This window comes from Myxocyprinus asiaticus, chromosome 49 (assembly GCF_019703515.2).
Source record: "Myxocyprinus asiaticus isolate MX2 ecotype Aquarium Trade chromosome 49, UBuf_Myxa_2, whole genome shotgun sequence".
Lineage (NCBI taxonomy): Eukaryota > Metazoa > Chordata > Actinopteri > Cypriniformes > Catostomidae > Myxocyprinus > Myxocyprinus asiaticus.
Genome location: NC_059392.1, coordinates 10,136,974 through 10,160,456, shown reverse-complemented (window position 1 = coordinate 10,160,456; position 23,483 = coordinate 10,136,974). Strand labels below are relative to the sequence as shown.

The 23,483-nt window shown below is 41.2% G+C and overlaps 1 protein-coding gene across 1 annotated transcript in view; it reads left to right on the top strand.

Annotated features, from left to right (window-relative positions):
• Nucleotides 1-8,564: 8,564 nt before the first annotated feature.
• The window catches only part of LOC127438409 (neurocan core protein-like), a 149,476-nt gene continuing 134,557 nt past the window's right edge, over nucleotides 8,565-23,483 (top strand). Inside the window, exon 1 of the mRNA XM_051693975.1 lies at nucleotides 8,565-8,637. Coding sequence (XP_051549935.1) covers nucleotides 8,565-8,637 — 73 coding nt within the window. The remainder of the gene's footprint in view (nucleotides 8,638-23,483) is intronic.

Below are 23,483 nucleotides of genomic sequence, written 5' to 3'. Positions count from 1 at the left end.
ACAAGAGTGAGTGACAGATAGGGAACTGTCACACATACCATCTGTTTTATTGCGCAAGGAGTTTTGGTTAACATTAACCGAAGAGCATTTCGAAAATCTACTAAAAATAAGACGCCATCGCCCAGCAACTTCTGGCATACTGTTTTCAACATGCTGTTATTTGTAATGCCCTAATTCTAATCTTGTGTACTGACATTATGCAAATTGGAACATGCAATTGTGCCTCTCTGGGTTTTTACACCGCCCAAACATATTATTTGTGAATTAAGCAAAATTACTATGCATCACCTGGTTGATGAGGAAAAACACACCTTTGTTTTTAGTTCAACAGGGTTAGAGACTTTGATTTTGAACATCATAAGGACGACAGAAAAAAGTGAAAGGAAAGGACATATTAACGCTCTCCAAGCGAAAACAAACTTGTGTTTCCCTAATTCATACACTGGCAACATCCTGCTACATTAAAGGCAATCAGAGCCCATTGAGATCACGGAATGGGATGTGTGAAAACCACTCCAGTTTGTGTCTGTGCATGACAGCATCTTTTCACTACCACAGTGTTAATGTGTCAGATAGCCTCTCTGCCCATCTCCTGCTTAATTGCATCTTTTCATGTCAGTAAAAGAGCACACACATAAAGATACACTCATACACGACAGGCTCCCAGACAGGAGACGACTGCAGTACACACCTGTATATTCACACACATGAAAAGCCCTGTAATATTTCATATTTCAATCCACTGGAATCACATTTTTGACTAAAATGTCAATTATATGAGCAAATATTTTAAATATTCATCCATTCTTCTGGTCAGGGAGTTGAACATGCCCAGTGTTGTGAATCTGACCATATGGTGGGTTTAAATGATGAGTCTGAATGCATCTGCATGAATCTTACTGCACTGGATCGTCCCAGATGGTAGAGAAAGTATCCAGTATGAGAATCAGTGTCTAACTTTCGACATGGCACTTGATACACCGATCAGACACAACATTAAAACCACCTGCCTAATATTGTGTAGGTCCCCCTCGACTTAACAGATCAGCAGTTACAGAAATACTCAATCCAGCCCATTTGGCACCAACAATCATGCCACAGTCCAAATCTCTGAGATCACATTTTTTTCTCCATTCTGATGGTTGATGTGAACATTAACTGAAGCTCCTGACCTGTATCTGCATGATTTTATGCACTGCACTGCTGCCACAGGATTGGCTGATTAGATAATCGCATGGATGATTGTTGGTGCCAGATGGGCTGGTTTGAGTATTTCTGTAACTGCTGATCTCCTGGGATTTTCACACACAACAGTCTCTAGAATTTACTTAGAATGGTGCCAAAAACAAAAAAACATCCAGTGAGGGGCAGTTCTGCAGATGGAAATGCCTTGTTGATGAGAGAGGTCAGAGAATGGCCAGACTGGTTAGAACTGACAAAGTCTATGGTAACTCAGATAACCGCTCTGTACAATTGTGAGAAAAATATAACCTCAGGATGCTGTTCTGAGATGCAGGTTGGCGCTGTTTTGACAGCACGAGGGGGACCTACTCAATATTAGGCAGGTGGTTTTAATGTTATGGATGATCGGTGTATGTTCCAAATGCCAAGCTGGTTCATATTCAGATTTCTCCTCTCCATTGTTTATATTCATTTGAACACATAAATCACTATGAATCATATATCAGCCGGTATGTCACCTCTCTGCCATTCTGAACCGGTGTGTGTGTGACAGAGCTCTGACTGAAGAGAGCGAGACCTCAAGCACAACATTCAGAAGGTGTGTGACACCCACGGCAAAATAAAGTTGTTCTGAATTGGCTAGTGAGATGCTGGCTTTAATACTGTATGCTGTTATAAGAATAATTTTAGAGCTATGTTGATTGGGCTGCCTGGCACGATGTTGCTGAAATAGAAACCATTTCAAAAATAGAATGCCTTGTCGCTCATAGTGTCGTTATCGCTGGTTAAGACAAAAAACTCTAAAATACCTTTCATTGCATGTCGTGGCTTCGCGTCTGGTTAGGATTCGGTTTAGTGTTGGTACAAGTTGATCATTAGCTGGTCCAAACTGGACTAGATGGTTGATTAGTAAGACCTTGTTTTTCCAGGATCATGCTGATTGACCAGAAGGTCCTGTCCTTCCCTTCCCTTCCCTTCCCTAGCCTTTTTGCCCCTTTCTTCTCAATCTTCATGACCAGGTCACACTTCGTAGTGATTGACACTTCCTCTCTGTTGCTAAGGGAGACTGGCTGACCCAACACCTGTGTCAGCATTATAATAGACAGAATGCTGCTGTTTTCTCTTATTGTTTTCTTTTATAGTTTGCTCTTTTTTTGTTCTACACACAAACACTATCAGAGATGAATAGCTATGATTCATAATTTTTGTTTGCTTTTGTGCATTTATGGTGCCCTTCAAGGCAGACTGTGTTTGTTTTGCGTCACAAATAGAGATCTGAGGTTTTAAGTCTGAGCTTTTAGCCCACTCATGAATTGTCTTGGAGAAACACCACAATGTGTAGAGACAAATAAAATAAAATAAAAAATCCAGGGAGGATACAATACAGTAAATGGCGAAAGCCGATTAAAGATCAGGTTTGCTTTGCAAATTTACAGGGGGAAAAAAAATACATTTACAGGAGATATTTCTTGCTAATGAAAAAGGATTCTCAAATCTCTTTTGTGAACAGATTGTGGAGGAAATAAGAACAGCCCTGATTGAAATGTGTTTGTGTGTGTGTGTGTGTGTGTGTGTGTGTGTGTGTGTGTGTGTGTGTGTTTGTGGGACCAACCCACTTTTGGTTGATTTATGACTATGTCCAAAAGCTCACAGTGGCAAGGCTGCTAATGACTGATGTATTCAGATGTTTTGTAACTGTTCTCCTTAAGTTTTCTCCCCATAGCAAAGACAAATCATGAAGGAGATCTCGGTAGCTTTTCAGAGACAGCAATTGGGCTGGGTATCGAAACAGATTAACAAACTCTTTATTCAATCCCAATTACAATATGAATTGATTCAATTCTGATTCATTTGAGTACATTTCAGTTGTACAAGAAATTCTCTCTCCGCTAATGCTGCAGATTATACAGAGAACCTTCTAACTTTGTACATCACAAAAATATACTTTTTTTTTTTAATTAATATAAAAAAAAAAAACAAACAACAACAAAAAAACAACAACAGGGCCCAAGCTATGCAGTTAAAATGCTATTTATTTAATAATCAACACAACCAAAACTGAAGAAAACTTAAAAGTAAAAGATTGATCTTGGCATCTTGGGACAGCAATGAGATTACAGTAGAAAAGTAGTAGCACTCCTTTCCTCATTTGAACAAACCTGTAAGCCCACGTATGAGCAATATAAATAATGATGCTTGCCTTAGCAAGCACCACTAAAAAGACTGACTCTGGAACAGTTGGTGGAGGCCGAAGGCTGTGGGAGTCTACAGAGGTCTGGCACAGTGTTTTGCCAGAATCAAAAAGACTGGGCTGGGAAAGACAACAGGAGGATTAGTGCATGCCAGCACACAAATGTCTTCCCACAGTAGAGAGGGAGTGGGCAGCCTTTAAAATTATGCTGTTCAAAAGACCATCTTTTTCAATACAAACGGAGTCATAAACGTTAAGAAGCAGCTGCAAACATCTGAAGTCTGAGGTATAAGGGACTCTATTTGGTCTAGATGTTTATTCACCAAACTCACAATGCTTTTTTGTCTACCAGTTTCTTTGTCTGTAGGCATGTGTGTTCTTTTGTTTGATTTTCAACTCCTTTGCTATGTGTGTAGATATGTCTTGGCATGTGTCTGTGTGTGTGTGTGTGTGTGTGTGTTTGTGTTTGTGTTTGTGTATGCTTGCCTGCCTCCATGTAGGAGGTTCTCAGCTTGTCAGCCATCACCTGCCTGTGACAGCCAGCGAAACTGCATGGCTCCAACCTGCAGATACAATTAAGAGATAGACTCTCATGCTTCCCAGCTGTGATGGAGGCTGAGATGGAAGTTACAGTCTGACAGCAGGGAGGTCACACCGACAGGAACAAAAAGTCCCTCCACCTGTTGGGGAATGGAGAAAGAGGGATGAGAAGAATGAAGACAGATAGGTGGTAGAGAACGATGAGGACAAACAGGAAAGTGTGACTGACACTGGCTAGTTTGTATACAGGTCTTGCTGAGACTTTGAGAAGACTCAATTAAAAAGAATCCTATTTTCACACAACCTCTGATGGAATTTGTTCTCATGACTTTCATGCAATATCGTCATGTTAAGTAGGGCTGCTCGATCATGGCAAAAATCATAATCACGATTGGTTTGGTCAATATTGAGATCACGATTATTTAACACGATTACTCATTGACTTTGGAAACATCATGCATTTATTGAACTTATAAAAAAGTTGTTTTTTAACAGTGGATTTCCTTGAACTTGAAATGTATACAGCACTGGGTAGGAGGCTATTGCCATATGATAATTATGTTATGTATGGTAGTCAAATAAAGGAAAGTGTGAAATGGAGTGTGGTACAATAATCGTTTATCTCAATCATCTTGTTTTCATAATCATTGGAAGCTAAAATCGTAATTGAAAGTAAAATTTGATTAATCACCCAGCCCTACTTGTAAATTACAGGAATAATCCCCTTGAACGTGTTTTGCCAAAGGGAAAAATGGTAAAAGGGTCAGTGATGTGATGCTATTTTCTTTTGTCTAGATCTATTAAAGATATTCAAAATGCTTTAAAATTGCAAATCACACAGAACAATTAGGCAATTACACCTCTTGAATACACCTCTATGATGAACATGTTTTCAATTTGTGAGTTTGAAGTCACTTTGATATTTTTAATTTTTTTCTGGGGCTTCAAGCCAAATGAGAAAAATAAGCAGTAAAATATACTGACACACACACACACACACACACAACATACTACATATATATACACACACACACACACACAGTATGTATATATTTAGTAGTGGGTTGCGAATGAGGCACAGACAACAATAAATTCTTTCATTACCCAGAGGGGCATTTATTAAAGATAAGTGTAACAGTGAAGGTGAAAGTTTCAGTGAGGCAGGTGTTTGGCATGAGAGTGAGTTCTCATGGTTCAGATGTCTCTGTCTTGGTGAGGCAGGAAGTCCAGAGCACCGTGATAGTCATTTCCGCTTAGTCTGTTTCTGTGGCCAGAGAGCAAGAGAAACATTAGTGTTTGCATTCCAGTCATCAACCTCCTTCTGTGTGTCTCAACACGGTTTATATAGCACTCCATTGATGAGGGTGATCAGCTTCAGCTGTTTCCAATCACGTCGCTCCGAACTCATCCAGGTGTGAGTGATTATGGTAGCTGGATACACACACACACACACACACACACACACACGGACACACGGCTCTTGAAATAATTAAGAGACCACTACAAAATGATCAGTTTCTCTGGATTTACTATTTATAGACATGTGTTTGAGTAACATGAAATATTTTGTTTTATTCTATAAAGTACTGACAACATTTCTCCATAAAAATATGGTCATTTAGTGCATTTATTTGCAGAAAATGACAGCTGGTCAAAATAACAAAAAAGATTTAGTGTTTTCAGACCTCGAATAATGCAAAGAAAACAAGTTCATATAAATTTTTAAACAACACAATACTAATGTTATAACTTAGGAAGAGTTCAGAAATCAATATTTGGTGGAATAACCTTGATTTTCAATCACAGCTTTCATGTGTCATGGCATGCTCTCTACCAGTCTTTCACTTTGCTGTTGGGGGACTTTATGCCACTCCTGGTGCAAAAATTCAGGCTATGAGTATTATGAAACTACTATGATAGAGATTGGTTGTTATCTCAGTAAATATAAGAATCTCTGCATACACACACAACAGTGCTTCTGTGATGAAATGGAGAAAATACATCTTAATGCTATTTGTTGTACAAAACAAGCCCAGATGGGACCTGTGATAGAAATCAATCACAGCGCTTTTCAGCCTATGTTAGGTGCATTTTAATTATCGCAAAAGCACGTCAAGTCTTAACTATCACCAAAATGCAGAATGAGACATTTTTGTCTGCAAGAGTTTTTCATGTGGAATTCAAAGCACCGAATCATGAATGCGGCTTCTCGATTGCTGTACAGAGTGGATAGCCATAGTCTATCGGCAGATTAAGAGATTTAATGCCCGTTGCTATGAAAATGCAACCTATGTGGGGACTAGTTGTTTCAATTAGTCAAACTCCCACTTAGACTTTGGGAAACGTTTAATGTTACTTGACTTGGTGCCACTTTAGTGCATTTCTATCTTCATACTGTGAAAGGCTTTGTTTGAAAAATGTTAATAAAGCATTATATTGTTACATTTTGTTTTGTTTTCTTTCCTAAGATAGAAATAAATGCATTGTGACAGGAAAAGAAGTATATATTGTGTCAAATTTCAAAATTTGCAATTAATCATGATTAACTACAAAAAAATTATGCAATTAATCATGATTAAACATTTTAATCATCTGTCAGCACTAGTTTAAATACATTTTGCAAAATTCCACTGACTATGTTTCCTGTTATGGACTTGAACCCTGCAACCTTTTGGTTACCAGCCCAAATCTCTATCCACTAGGATATACCTGCTGACCAAAACCTGTGTATCATTATGTTTCAAAGCCAGCATACTTTCATATTACTGTAAAATGGACAGAGAATCCATACCTTAGTCTTTATCGTGACACTCGGTCAATCATTGACGGTAGCTATAATATGGAATCCATTTAACCCAACAGATGAGATCAAATTAATTTAGAGACATGAATTGACTATGTGTTCACAAATAAACCGATTGTCTCATTCATTTTTGATGCACTGGAAAGCTTGTCTATCTGTTTTTCCTTGCACTGGTCTTTGACTCAGAGCAGGTGAATGGGGCTGCGGTAACATACACCAGTTATCTGTGTCCAATCTCTCAGACAGTGGCTTGTATTTTGCCCTTGGCCACAGCGAGTCAAATCCGCTGCATCTATTATTTACTGAGGGGCCCTTTGTCTCTCTAACACTCAGTTTGTACTAAAGACTTTCTGCCTGCAATAATATGGAATGGAGTTGTCAGACATTTGTCTACTTGGCAGCCTAAAAGAATGAAAACCAGGTTGAGGGATTTGTCTTATTAGCTTGATGTTATTATTGTAAATATATTTCTCTGTTGAATGGTAGTAATTTGTCATGTCTACCCCCTTTTTGTTGAAGATTTTAATAGATTGAACCTATTCTGTCTTTTCTGAGGTTTACCTTTACACACAGAAATATAGAATTCAATATTCAATATAGAAACTTAATAACAGCTGATTTCAATTAACCCTTTAACCTCTGAAGGTGTTTTTAAAGATTTCCTGTTTCAGTGGCATATCCAACATTAAAGAATTGTAACTCAAAAAAAAAAAAACATAAAAAAAAAAAAAACATAAAAACAAAATAAAAACATGCAGAGTCAAATGTTTGGTATTATTTTAAAGAATATATATATATATATATAGTATTTCTTATATATATAGATATAGATTATGATAAATGCTGAGACTCTTAGCCTAAGAAACTGCTAGGGGGAAAACATTGAGCCAAAAATGAGCTTTTTCTCTTATTTTTCTGATTTGACATGATTTTCTTTGGGTGTGAATATGGTAGCTCTCAAAAACTGCTTTTTTGTTCCCAATCATGTCAACTGTAACTGAGTACAATTTTATGTTGATACGACAAAGCGACCAAAAGTTACAGCATTACAAATATTATTTATCCTTGTGTCCAAAAATGTCTCAAAGTGTCCAAAAGCCTCTCCAAACAAATAAAACATAATAATTGTGCAAAAGAACTAATTACACATGCAAATACAATGACTAAAAGTAAGCTCTCTCTTCAAAGCATGCAGGCATGAGTAACTCATTCAGTTCCATTCTGTGTCATTTGAGCCATTGAGTCTGTTTCATGTACTTGGCGCCATCTCCTGGTTGCCATATGTAATTATAGTGAACAATCCTCTCTGCCCATATTTGGATGACTTCCACCTCTGGTTTCAGCGATCTGAACCCTAATACCATTGGTTTAACATTCCAAGATGCTGGATAATGTGCTACATCATTGTACATACATCAGCACCCATTCACAGTAGTTCTTTACTGGGGTGACAAAAGAACCCGGAAGTGCTACTGCTGAGTGTTTGTTAGTAAATAGTAACTTCATCTAGAGTGTTGTTGCTAAGTGGTTACTTATTGGCCCAAGTCAAAAGAGCCAAAACATCTTTGAAATTCTTATCCATAGATATAATATGGCACTGGACCCTCCTTCAATATAAGCATTGTTTTATCGCCTGGCAGCCATAAATTGTACGTGTGATTGCTTTGAAAAGTAATAGCAATTTGAGGTATCTTTTATTTCCAGGATGATGCAGGAAAAGTTTAGGGGTTTGTTCAAATCCCTAACCTTAAGATTGAGCAATAGCAATAGTCTGTTGATTGTTTGATTATTAGTTTTCACATGATTGACATTTATAATAAATCCACCTCTCTGTCTTGCTCTTTCAGGATGCTGGGGGAGCTCCTCTTGACTAGGCTACAGTCTCTCCTGGCTGTGTGTCTTCTCTTCACCCTAGAACATGGTGAGTCATTCTCTCCTGAAACTGAGCATTTATATATCCTTATCTGTTTGTGATACATAAGTGTGGGAAGCACACTTGTCGATCAAATCATATCCTAAAATGTCCAATATTTGCTGCTAGATGTTGCAGGCCATACAATGGTTAGAATAAGAGGACTTTACCGCTCTTGGTTCTCCAGAATGGAAAAGTTTGCTGTCTTTAAAGACACTCTACACACTGGTTTTTGCCTGTGCCATGTAGTTTCCTCTCAAGGCCAAAGTGTACTTTAGTTTTCTGCGTGCGGCTACAGTCCACATTTGTAAGTGTCATCTGCACATGCGTCTGCCATTGAGTGTGCTAACAAAATTATCACAAAGCAGTCGTAGTGCACTTGCTTTGAGCCTAGCCATACTGGCTTGTACTCAAAAATTTATACTTTGAAAGTGCGTGAGGGGGAACGGCATGTGAAATAACGGAGTGTACCAAAGACTTTATCCTTTCATCTTCTGGTAATTACCGTAGCACACCTTTTCCTGACCAGACACTGATGAGCCTTTTTGGACATCGGTGATGAATCCCCACAGCTGGATTATACCCTCTGCTGCTTCCATCTGCAGTAAATAGAGAGCCCATGAAGAGCACTTTTATCTGCAGAAAGCCTCATTTCCTCACATTGCCACCAAAAGACTTGTCATCACTCACTCTAATGCCTGCACTGGCACTCAGCAGCGGTGATATTGTGCCCACGTTCCTGTGCATGAAACCATGAAACAAAGAGATGCTGACGCAAAGCTCAATCTCATGAGCCATGCAGAAACTCTCGCTTGGTGCTGGTTGACAGTACAGCGAATTCTACACTGTCAAATTCATGTTATACACTGGCCAAGCCCTGCTAGCCCTGCTAAGTCATGCCTTTGGAGCAAAGTTAGTCTCGTCAATGGAATCACTGATGAAAAATGTTAGTTGACTAAAAAAACTTGATGAGAAAAGCCGCATCATGATGATTCTAATAAAAACATACTGTTGATGAAAAGATGAACAATGAACTAACAATGTTTTTTCAGAATGAATTCAAATAATCCAGTCATAGTAGCTATGTTGGGGATTTGAACTTCGTGACCAGAGAGAGCTGAACCCTGGAAAACTGAACCCCTCTTGACACATCGTCAATGAAAGTGTGCAACATGATTACATGGGAACTTGTCATTTTGCTACTGAATGTTTAAGTACCCTGACATTGACCCCATTCTGCTGAGATACTGACCATCTCACATCAGACATATTTGCATCAATTCAAATGTGTTTACATATTAGTTTGCAGTTTTTCCTTTAAGATTACATTTTTACTGCACTGACGCTTAGGTTTATGGTTGGGGTTTGGGTTAGGCTTAGGGGGCAGAGTTAATAAAATTCCTGTTGACTATTTTACATAATTTACAACTAAATGTAACTCGCTTTACAGCTCACTTTTAGCACCAGTCTGGAGTGATTAATCACATAATTTTTCATAGATAATCGCGATTAATCACAGATTTTAAAAGTGCTGAAATTTGACTCTATATATACTCTATATACTTTCCTGTAAAAATTCATTGCAGGGCGGGAAATATAGTCAAGCCTCTGGACTTGATGTATTTGTATGTGCATGGGTGTTTGAGGTAGGAGTGAGAGGAAAACAAGGAGATATTGAGCACAGAAACCCTGGGCTTGGTTAATATTCATGGCGCTATCAATATAGTGGGAACCTCTGGGGATTTCTGGGGGGGGTAATCTCATGCAAGACGGTTTGAGAATGGGAATGTCATTAAAAAGGCTCCTTGTGTCTGCCGGCATTAAATACACCTGTTCATTTTTAATCTGATGATTTCAGCATCTTAAGATGATGATTTTAGAGGAGTCATATCTGTGTTGGCAGAGTAGGAGATACACCAGAGGAGTGCAACTTAAGACCAGATCACACTTGTTAGGAACCAAACAAATAGTCCTTCTTAATGTTCATGATTTAGTGGAGATGGCGCACACGTTGATTTGCCTTGAGGCTAACGACTCACATGGTGAACGTTTGGTGAGTTTGCCACAAAGCGGTCGCTTGCATTATGAGTGCTTTTGCACAATTAGATGCCACAGGACTTGTGGAAACACAATCTTGCCCTGTGGTTAAGTTACTGAATGAAAGAGCAGGGGGAAAATACTGCTGTTACATTTGGCATGGCACATTGACAAAAATGGCCAGTTTGCCATGTGGTAGCTTGTAAATGTTTGGCCACCCTCGACCCATGGATACTTGTCAAGGCACTAAAGAGTAGGGATGGGAATCTGATTTAATTTAAGGATTCCGATTTTTGAATGGTTCCATTAACAATTCTTTTAGTACTTTTGAGGAAGAAATATTTGGAAAGAAGTGATGCAATTATTTTTGGATTTATTGTCATTAGCAGGCTGTTGGCAAACGACAGAACAGATTCTTGCAAAAGGTGTTTAATAATGATATTTTATTAATTAATTCATTCATTTTAATAAAACACCAATACAACAAACTTAAAATTTGTATCTTTAACTAAACATTGACATATCAACAACTGTCTATTAATCACTCTGATTTAAATTTACAAGCCTTAAGTACACATAAAGGCCAGTTTACGCCGCCAGCGACACTCAGCGCAAAGAGACAGGATCTCGTTAATTTTCAATGAGAGCCGAGTGACTTCTGGCAACACGAGTGCCAGCGATTGCTGGCAACAAGATGTAGGCGTGGCAAGCAACAGGACAAAGTTGAGAAAAGTTTAACTTAAAGGGATAGTTCACCCAAAAATGTAACTTCTCTCATCATTTACTCACCCTCATGCAATACCAGATGTGTATGAATTTCTTTCTTCAGCAGAACACAAATGAACATTTTTAGAAGAATGTTTCTGCTCTGTAGGTCCATACAAAGCAAGTGAATGGTGACCAAAACTTTGAAGCTCCAAAAAGCACATAAAGGCAGCATAAAAATAATCCATAAGACTCCAGTGGTTTAATCTGTGTCTTCTGAAGCGGTCTAATTGATTTTGGGTGAGAACAGGCAAAAAAGTAGCTCCTTTTTCGCAGTCAGGTGCGGAGGTGATGTGGCCAACAGGTCACTCCACTTGATATCATGACACACCGTTGTTACCCTACACAATCGCCAAACAGAAAGATGACAAAGTATCAGAAAGAACGAGGAGCACCTACAAAGACTTATGTGGGCAAGTTCAAAGTTTTGAGTCGCTCTTAATAAGACATCTCCTCACGTGGCACCCGCAGGTCGAGAGAAAGCTGCGAAAATATTGTCAGAACAAGACGAGTTCAAGTAAGTCAGGAAAATAGTTAAGAAGTGATGTAGCGGGGGGCCTGGGTAGCTCAGTGGTAAAGATGCTGGCTACCACCCCTGGAGTTTGCTAGCTCACTAGTTCAAATCCCAGGGCATGCTGAGTGACTCCAGCCAGGTCTCCTAAGCAACCAAATTGGCCCGGTTGCTAGGGAGGGTAGAGTCACACAGGGTAACCTCCTTGTGATCACTATAAAATGGTTCGTTCTCAGTGGGGCACATGGTGAGTTGAGCATGGTTGCTGCGGTGGATGGCGTGAAGCCTCCACATGCGCTATGTCTCCATGGCAACATGCTCAACAAGCCAAGTGATAAGATGCACAGGTTGACAGTCTCAGACATGGAGGCAACTGGGATTCATCCTCCGCCACCCAGACTGAATCACTACGTGACCATGAGGACTTGGGAATTGGACATTCCAAACTGGGAGAAAAAAAAAATAAAAAAGACAGGAGGCCCTGTCCTCATCACAAGGACGTTTTAGGAAGTAGCTAACATTCACAACTCACATTAGCAAAGGTTGTCTGTGTGTGGGAGTCGATGTGTCTTCCTTTTGTTCAGAGGAAGGTCATGTGAAGAAGGTAGGTGGTTGATGTCTATTTGACAGTATTGGGCTCATTTAAGGTCTGTTAATGGGGAATAGAATCACCACAAGTACAATGTCATTTTCTTTCCTTTATTATCTTACCGTAAAACACATTAATTGCTTTGTTCCTTTTGGTTGGAGTGGTAATAAAAGGCCCATCACTTCATAAAATCCCTCAAATATCACTGTAAAAGACGACATGGTTATTGTCAGCATAACCCCGGCCTGCAATTGATCAGTCTTTTGGCTACTGAGTAATTGAAGACAATGGGGCCACTGTCAGCAAGCAGGCAATTACATTAGCCTACAGAGAAAGAAAGGGAGAAAGAAAACGCATCCAACGTTGTCCATATATTGTGGAGAAGATTTGTCCAAGTGATGTTGCCTCTGCTCTGGGTAGATAAAGGCTTCTGACAGCACTTATGCATTTCTGGTTTTCCGAGGAGACGGCAAATGTGACAATAGTCAGCAATCACAATACATCTATATTAGACAAGAAGTGGCGAGTTTGGTCTCTCTCAATCTTTATCCTTTAGTATTTTTTTTTCCTCACAAAAAGAGTGCATCATGCATCAGCTCTCTTGTTAGTGCAGCTTGCACCCCCATAACCCCTTCAAAACCTTTAGTATTTTTTACTTTATATTGATTGAAGCTCAGCTGAATGAGGGAAGATTTAAAACAACGGCAGATTTTCAAACTATAGGTGATCTCTAGGGGGTTATGCTTGTAAAAACATTTCCATCTAAATGCAGATTCAGACTTCTACGATTTCACCATGCTTTGAACATTCATTATTTACCCATGTAGGACCAAAGCAATTTTTGTTCTTTGCTCTGAGGCATAATTTGTTTTGTTTTTTTAAAGCAGGTATGTGCAATTGATATTTAATATGGTAAATTGGACCAGGCTTGGAACAGAACACTACAGACAGAAGTTAAGAAACAATTTTGCACAAGATTGGCACAGTTTTATTTTTAACTGTATCTGGAGAGCAGCCTAATTCACTACATATCTGTTCAAATGAATCTGAGCAACCTGCATTAATGCAATAAGGATTCCTGAGCTGTTTGCACATGGGTCTGCATTGAGTGCTTGGGGAAACAAATTCATGCTCTGCAGTCTTGCAAATCAAGACTCGCTGCTAACGCTATCCTCAAGCATGAATTCAGGCAACATGAAGGTAATTCCAGCAGCTTTTCCTTATCACAAGCATTACTTCCCTGGAGATGGAAGGAAAGAATGGAAAGTGTGGGGTAGTATTGGAGACAAGATGTCCTGGCGGAAGAACCAGAGAGCAGGAGTCTATCCCTCCCGAGCCCAGTTATGTTTTACAACAAACACATACAAGTGCAAATCCGTTCCACTCTCTTTCACCTCTTGGAATCCCAGCTGATCACAATAAACCCTAAAGCAGCACTTTTCTGTGACCACCACCACTGATTCTGGAACCTCAACATGAATCTAACCTTTAGAACACACTCAAATCGAATAACTCCTATTGGCTTACCGATTTGCCGCACTTCATGTTTTTGAAGATGGTGTGTCTTGATTGAACAAGACAAGATTGAACTCCATTTTCCTCTCGCATCGATGTCAAGCACTCTCTGGGTAGCTTTTTCACCTACAGTTTGTACAGTCCATAACTCTGAGGAAAGAACACTACAGTGGATAGTGGATAAGTGGTGTTCATCAGCTATAGTTAGAAGAGTGGGCTGCCATCATCTCTACCTATATAGTCGCTACCCCTCTAAGTGACTGTTTCCTGCAGGAGAGGACATTATCCTTCATGTTTTAGCAAAATGTCATCATGGATGAGTTAACAGCTTCATACTTAATATTATAATACACATTTATGGTATGTCACCTAAGTTAGATAATGTTGTTTAACTTCATGTTTAGCAGGATTCAGCTGTGTTTGAAACTTGGACATATCAGGGAATTTTAAAATTGGGTTTTCCAATAAATTGTTTGAATCATTCACAAATGATTTACATTTATGCATTTAGCAGATGCTTTTATCCAAAGCAACTTACAGTGCCCTTATTACAGGGACAATCCCCCTGGAGCAATGTGCCTTACTCAAGGACACAATGGTGGTGGCAGTGGGGATCAAACCAACAACCTTCTGCTTACCAGTTCAGTGCTTTAGTCCACTACACCACCACCCCTGCTTGATTGATTTGCTGAATCAAAATCCTTATAGGGCCCTATTTTAAGAGCACTAGTGTTAAGCGCAGCACTATGCCATAAGTCATAAGCGCAAAGTCAGTGGGTGTGGCCATTATGTTTTTGGTGGAAGTGGGTTATAGGCTGGGCCAAGTTCAATTTAATTCTGACGTTCTTCTCCGGTTATTCCACCATCTGCATCCCATTAAATAGTCCATTCTCAGTCAAGCACCAGCGATATAAACAAAGATAGCACATTCATAAGAAGTTGGTTGTGTAAATGGACTGTATGCAATAAATTAGAAGAATTTACTGACACACAAGTCATGGCTAGTATTAACAGTGATTGTATCGCACTTCACTTTTACCAGTTGATTTTGAAAAATTTAATTAACTAATTAATCCAAATATTTTACTCTCTCCAACTTTTTCCACAGGCCCCTTTTGCAGTGACTTTTATTATAACCTTTATTTTACCAGGTTAATCCCTTGAGATTAAAAATCTCTTTTCCAAGAGAGACCTGGACAAAATGGCTGCATAAAGCAGTTTAACAATACACATACAACTTAAAACAAAGGAAAATCGATACAGGCACAGATGTAGTAAGTCTAACTATACATTAACACACTGACACTGACCAAAGTTCTGGAATATAAAATCTTCAACACGTCTCCGAAAATCACTTAAAGGCACCAAACACTGCTGTCTCAAAGTTTGCTGAAGTGTTCTGTTCTCACTTTAGGTACTAATGCAGGTAATAAATCTTCCAATCATAAGCTATAATGTAAATTGCTCTGAATTTTAACAGAAGTTGTAAGATATAATGTTAACAAACCAACCAGTGTTTTAGAAATAAATACATACCAATTCAGCAATTTATGCATATTTAACGAAGGCCAGTCAACCTTTGCATACAGTACACAATGATGAGTTAAACCATTACATCCTGTAATGAATCTCAGAAACCCATGATAAACTATGTTGAGCATATGTAATTATGAAGCTGAAGCATTTCTGTATAAAATATCACCATAATCTATTCAGGTAAAAAAGTAGCAGCAACAAGTTTTTTTTTTTTCTTCTTCTAACATTCAGAGAAAAACTAGATTTATTTCTAAAATAGAATCCCAACCTCAATCTCAACTTCCTCACCAAATTATCAATGTGTTGTTTAAATGTCAGACTATTATCTAATAAAATACCTAAATATTTAAAAGTGGACACAATCTCAATTTGAGCCCCTTGTACAGTCTTTATTGGAATTAAGTCATTCTAAGATATTTTTGATTTAGTAAAAATCATAAATTTGGTTTTGAATCTAATTTTAAATATTGAAGTTGGGTTTCTATTTTTTCAAAAGCTAACTGTAAATTTTCCAAAGCAGTTTTCAATTTAAAAGCAGAACAATAAACAACCATATCATCAGCATAAAAATGAAAATTTGCATCTTGAACATTACATGCCAAATTATTAATATAAATAATAAACTAAAGGGGACCCAACACTGAGCCTTGTGGGACCCCTTTACAAACAGATAAAACATCTGGAAAAAGTCCATCAGACTTAACACACTGTGTTCGTTCTGCAAGATAATTAATAAACCATCCAACTGCTTGTTCAGACAATCCAATCTTAGTCAATCTTTGTAGCATTACATTGTGATCCACTGTATCAAAAGCTTTAGATAGATCTATAAAAAGAGCAGCACAATGCTTCTTTTTATCAAGTCACTGAATAATATCATTCACTACCTTTGTTATTGCAGTTATGGTACTATGATGCTTTCTAAAACCTGACTGAAAATTATTTAAAAGATCACAGCTTTCCAAATACTCTTTTAGTTAGTTACCTATCAAGGTCTCCAGGATCTTAGCTAGAACTGACAGATATGATATTGGTCTATAATTATTCATAAGTGAGGGCTCATCACCTTTTAACAGTGGACAAACAAATGCCTCTTTCCAAATTCTAGGAATTTTATTACTGATCAATGTAAGATTAAAAAGATAAGTCAATGGCTCTGCGATATAACCTGCAGAAAGTTTTAAGAAATAAAATAGACCACCTGGACCAGCTGGTTATGTTTCGCACTTCCTGACCGCCAGGGTGGTGCTTCGTAGTGGATGTTCTCTTGCGGTTCCCGCAGATCAAGAGCTGTATACCAAAAAGGTCACTCCGTGACCTCTGTGTGTGACGTCACCGATGTTATAATATGGGGCATCACACAACAGACTTCCTCATTTCTCTTCTCGCGACTGATCAGATCAGAGCTCAAACAACTACAGCCTGGTGACTTGTTTGTCGGAGCTACGAATTAGTTCGTCCTCAATGGGCTGTTGTTAGCGATCCTCCTTGTGATCAGAGTTTTTTTTTTTTTTTTTATGATAAAGATTACTCATAAACTCGAAGCTTGTGTTAAGAGCGAGTAGCAGCCCTACCTTGAGCGCTGCTTGTTAGTGAGCTGGCTGTCGCTGAATCACGCGTGGCATCCGCGCTTTGAGCGTAGCTTCGCAACGAGCTGCCGCTGTGTTACATAAGCAGTGCAATAGCCCTCCCTTGAGACAGCTCGGTAACAGGCTATTGTGAAGCACAAACAGAGTAACTCGGGAAAGCTTGCTTAAAGTGGTTGAGTTAATAAATTTTTGCATTTTCAGTCTCTCTATATAGGTATTGTGTGTTTGTGTGTGTGTGTGTATATATATATATATATATATGTATATATACACACACACACTGCCGGCCAATAGTTTAGAATAATGTACAGATTTTGCTGTTTCTAAAATAAATTTGTACTTTAATTCACCAAAGTGGCATTCAACTGATCACAAAGTATAGTCAGGACATTACTGATGTAAAAAACAGCACAATCACTATTTGATACAAGTCATTTTTGATTAAATCTAGACAGGCCCCATTTCCAGCAGCCATCACTCCAACACCGTATCCTTGAGTAATCATGCTAAATTGCTAATTTGGTACTAGAAAATCACTTGTCATTATATCAAACACAGTTGAAAGCTATTTGGTTCGTTAAATGACGCTTAACGTTGTCTTTGTGTCTGTTTTTGAGTTGCCACAGTATGCAATAGACGGGCATGTCTTAAGGTCAATATTCAGTCAAAAATGGCAAAAAGAAACCTTCTCTAGAAACTCGTAAGTCAATCATTGTTTTGAGGAATGAAGGCTATACAATGCTTGAAATTGCCAAAAAAAACCTGAAGATTTCATACAAAGGTGTACACTACAGTCTTCAAAGACAAAGGACAACTGGCTCTAACAAGGACAGAAAGAGATGTGGAAGGCCAGATGTACAACTAAACAAGAGGATAAGTACATCAGAGTCTCTAGTTTGAGAAATAGATGCCTCACATGTCCTCAGCTGACAGCTTCATTGAATTCTACCCGCTCAACACCAGTTTCATGTGCAATTTAAAGAGAAGACTCGGGTGCAGGCCTTATGGGAAGAATTGCAAAGAAAAAGCCACTTTTGAAACAGAAAAACAAAAAGAAAAGGTTAGAGTGGGCAAAGACACACAGACATTGGACAACAGATAATTGGAAAAGAGTGTTATGGATCTTAACCCCATTGAGCTTTTGTGGGATCAGTTAGACTGTAAGGTGCGTGAGAAGTGCCCGACAAGACAGTCACATCTATGGCAAGTGCTACAGGAAGTGTGGGGTGAAATGTCACCTGAGTATCTGGACAAACTGACAGCTAGAATAACAAGGATCTGCAAAGCTGTCATTGCTGCACGTAGAGGATTTTTTGATGAAAACTCTTTGAAGTAGTTTAAGAAGTTCTGAACATTGTTTTCAAATTGTAATAGTAATTTTTCACATTATTAATGTCCTGACTATACATTGTGATCAGTTGAATGCCACTTTTGTTTATAAATGTATCAATTTCTTTCCATAAGATCAAAATCTGTACATTATTCCAAACTTTTGGCTGCCAGTGTATATACATATATACACACATTATATTTATATATACATACACACACACACACACATATATATATATATATATATATATATATATATATATATATATATATATATATATATGTGTGTGTATATATATATATATATATATATATACACATATATATTTTTTAAAAAATCAGTACTTTTGATTACTGGACAACCATGGATAAACCAGAGCAATGTGTCCAATGCGCCAGCACAGTGGAGTCTTATGATGGCCACCAACTTTTTCCACCATGTTAAGTTTGGATTATCTTCAGGAAGTATTCATCAGTCCTTGAATGAGTTGTTCAATTATGTCAGTGGCTCAGAGACAGGCTAGGCTTGCTAGCCTTGATGGTGCGTATAAAGAATCTGCGACCAAGCCTACCCAAGGGGTAAAAAAGGCTTTGAAATGTCATACACCGGATAAGGTTGAAAGGCCTCAAAAGAAGAAAAGAGTGACACAAAGATAAGCAAAGCAGGTGCAGTCGCTGTTATCTGACATGGAGCAGATAAAATCTCTCTTATTGTCATTAAATAAGAATGCTGCCAATGTCGTAGTGGAGGAACCTGCATTATCAGACAGGGTATATGAAAATATTGATGCCCTCTCTACAGCAGCATCAAATACCACATTTCAGCGCAATCTGATGGAAGTAGAAGACTCATTGTCTAATGCACAATTTGCACCCCCCACTGAGCCACAACCAACTACGGCATCTCAAGACTTTAGTGACATCTCACCGACATATCAAGGTTCTTCAAAAGCCAGACATTCCCCCTGTGAATGGCTATGAAGATAGCTCTTGCAAAGCTGGGCCTGGACACCCCGCCTGCTCATGGGGCAGGACCCAGCACCTTTTTCAGGAAAGGAACGGTGGCTAGTGATTTATCTGTGCCAGTGTGTAAGGATTTTTCAACAGCTTTAAGTTCAAACACACAGAGAACACAGGTGAGCCCAGCAGTCCGCACCTTGTCTAGTATGGAGGAGGCGGTAGAAACCTAGATAACATGCCTGCAGTAGACCCTTGCATTGCAGCGCTGGTAGTTTCACCAGATGAGGCACTGCAAACAAATCCACGCTGCACCAGTATTGAATGCAGATGCACAGATTACCTTATTATTTCCCTTCTGTCACTCACTTGATGTTGTGTCGATGTAGTGACACTAGGGGTCGCTTTTGAGAGCCCCGAACACCTCAGATCTTTGAGAAAAGGCCAATGAGAATTGGCGAGTGGAATTTGCATGCCACTCCCCCGGACATACGGGTATAAAAGGAGCTGGCTCGCAACCACTCATTCAGATTTTTGGTGAGGAAGCAGACGGAGGCTATACAACACATTTTGCCCCGGCACGGCTCAAGATCCTGTATCCAGTCTGATCGCCGAGGGCATCCCCCTGTGGTGGCGAATGCCAAGGCGGCTCCGCCTCAGCCTGAGCCCAGTTCTCGGCCCCAGCGTAGGGCCCCCCACAGGAAGCTGACGCCGCCTGCCTCACGGGCTGGCACGAGGACACGGAAGGCTCCTAAGCGCCCCTGAGATGGACGACCAGGGAGCGAGATGTCTGCTGCAAACCCGGAGCTGGTATCCAGACCACTCCATCCTCCGGTGGAGGGCCGGGAAGTAAATCCTTGATTTCCTTTTCTTTTATGTTCGCCACACCCCGAACAGGCTGCGGTACCCGCATTCTCAAAAGAGCAGTTTCCTCACTCCCTGGGTCACATAGCCAGTGTTTACGACTGCCGTTATCACGGCAACCGGGCACTGAGCACATGCGACTTAGACGCTGCGAACGCGGGCCCCCCGCCTTCGCGTGTCCGGTCACACCACACTCACACCCACGGCCAGGTGGTTGTGACGGACTACGAGGACAGTCAAGAAGTCCCTCCTCCCCTGTCTTCGACCCCCTGACACTGGGTACATGGAGCAAGGTAAGTGCTTCGAGGGTCTCCTCAGCGCAGCCACGAGTTCGAGACAAACCGAGGCTCCTCAATGTGGCATCCCCTGCTCCCTCCTGCCGTGAGGCCCCACCCACAGGTATGTTAAACATAATCGTCCCCTTAGTGCCCCTCGCCCAGAGCTTGGACGTGTGGCTAGCGCTTTCCAACCCCTCGCGGTGGTTGGCTAGGACCATCCGACTCGTCTGCACGATTCAGTTCGCCAGGCGCCCGCCCCGGTTCAGCGGCGTCCATTTCACTTCGGTGAGGGGTGACAACGCCGCCACCTTGCATGCGGAGATTGCGACCCTTCTGCGCAAGGGCGCGATAGAGCCTGACCCTCCAGCCGAGATGAAGAAAGGGTTTTACAGCCCTTACTTCATCATACCGAAGAAAGACAGTGGGTTGTGGCCAATCTTGGACCTGTGAGTTCTGAACCGGGCTTTGCACAGACTCCCGTTCAAGATGCTGACCCCATAGCACATTTTGGCAGTGTCCGGCGTCAAGATTGGTTCGCGGCGGTAGACCGGAAGAACGCATACTTTCACGTCTCTGTTCTACCTTGACACAGACCCTTCCTAAAGCTTGCTTTCGACAGCCGGGCGAATCAGTACAAGGCCCTCCTCTTTGGCCTGTCCCTGTCCTCTCACGTCTTCACAAAAGTAACAGAGGCAGCTCTTGCCCCGTTAAGGGAAGTAGGCATCTGCATACTCAACTACCTCGACGACTGGCTGATTCTAGCTCACTCTCGAGAGTTGCTGTGCGCACAAAGGTACCTTGTGCTTAGGCACCTCAGCCAGCTAGGGCTTCGGGTCAACTGGGAAAGAGCAAGCTCTCCCCGGTTCAGAGAATTTCTTTTCTCGGCATGGAGTTAGACTCAGTCTCGATGATAGCAAGCCTCATGAGCGAGTGCGCGCGGTCGGTGCTGAACTGCTTTAAGCCGTTCAAGCAGAGAACAGCGGTTCCACTGAAACACTTTCAGAGGCTCCTGGGCATATGGCATCCTCGGTGCCGGTCACGCCACTAGGGTTGATGCATATGAGACTGCTTCAGCACTGGCTTCAGACTCGAGTCCCGAGATGGGCATGGTGCCGCGGCACACATTGTGTGGCAATCACGCCAATCTGCCACCACTTGTTCAACCCTTGGACAGACCTTGCATTTCTACGGGCAGGAGTTCCCCCTACAGCAAGTGTCCAGGTGCATCGTCATTACGACAGATGCCTCCAAGTGAGGCTGTGGTGCTGTGTGCAATGGCCACGCAGCCGCTGGCTCTTGGACAGGACCGTGACTGTGTTGGCACATCAACTGCCTCAAGTTGCTGGCAGTATTGCTCACCATGCGGAGGCTTTTGCCATTGATCCGGGGCAAGCATGTGTTGGTCCGGATGAGCAACACAGCGATAGTAGCGTATATAAATCGCCAAGGCTGCTTACGCTCGCGTCACATGTTGCAACTCGCCCGCCGTCTCCTCCTATGGAGTCAGCAGCGACTGAGGTCAACCTCAACGCCACTCGCACCCCGGGCAACCTCAATGCCACAGCAGATGCACTGTCGCAGCAGGTGACGCTCAGGGGAGAGTGGAGACTCCACCCCCAGGTGGTCCAGCTGATTTGGAGTCAGTTCAGCAAAGCATAAGTAGACCTATTTGACTCCCGAGAAACCTCGCACTGCCCGCTCTGGTATTCTCCGACAGGGGCCCCCCTCGACCCAGATGTGCTGGCACACAGCTGGCCCCGGGGGCTGCGCAAGTATGCGTTCCCCGCATTGAGCCTACTTGCACAGACCCTGCTGGACCTAAAAGATGCCTACTTTCACATTCCGATATCACCAGAGCACAGAAGGTTCCTTCGCTTTGCCTTTAGGGGACACATATACCAGTTCAGGGTTCTTCCATTTGGCCTGTCTCTGGCTACAAGAATATTTACCAGATGTATGCAAGCAGTACTGACCCCCTTGATGCTCCAGGGAGTGAGGAGTGAGGGAGCCATATCTTGACGATTGGCTAGTGTGTTCCCCTTCAGTAGAACAGGCTATCCACGATGCACCTGTACTTTTAGCACACATAGAGGCATTGGGCTTCACAGTAAACAGACAGAAAAGTAATCTGACACCCTCGCAATGATGCCAGTTCATAGGGATGATAATAGACTCTCAGTCAATGATGGCCTCACTGCCACAGGATTGTGCTCAAATGATCTTTACATTGATCAGGAGACTGAGACTGGGATTACGAGTACCCTACTTAACCCTGCTGTGTCTGCAGGGACTGCTTACAGCCACAGCACAGGTTGTTGCACTAGGGAAGCTTCATGTCAGACCCTTGCAGATGTGGTTGACAGCTCTGCTATTAAATCCGGTACATCACAAACATACTTTGGGGTGCTGGGCTGCTCTTTAAAGATGGCAATCAAGGAACTTCCTTCAATCCGGAGTGACCATGGGACAATGGCATGTGGGTGGCTGTGGCTCAGGTGGTAGAGCAGGATGTCCACTAATTGCAGGGTTAGTGGTTCGATTCCCAACCCACATGACTCCACATGCTGAAGTGTCCTTGGGCAAGACACTGAACCCCAAGTTGCTCCCAATTGTAGGCTAGTGTCTTTGGTGTGTGAGTGTGTGTGTGAATGGATGAATGAGACACAGTGTAAAGTGCTTTGTAGAACCGCTAAGGTTAAAAGGTGCTATATAAGTGCAGACCGTTTACAACTACCATCACACAGGGAGGTAATAGCAACAGATGCCTCCAAAACCGGCTGGGGTGCAGTGTGGTGTCACAGAGGAGTATGGGCGAAAGGTCAGATCATACTGCACAGGAGCATATAAATCTGCTTGAGTTGCAGGCAGTTTGACTGGGACTA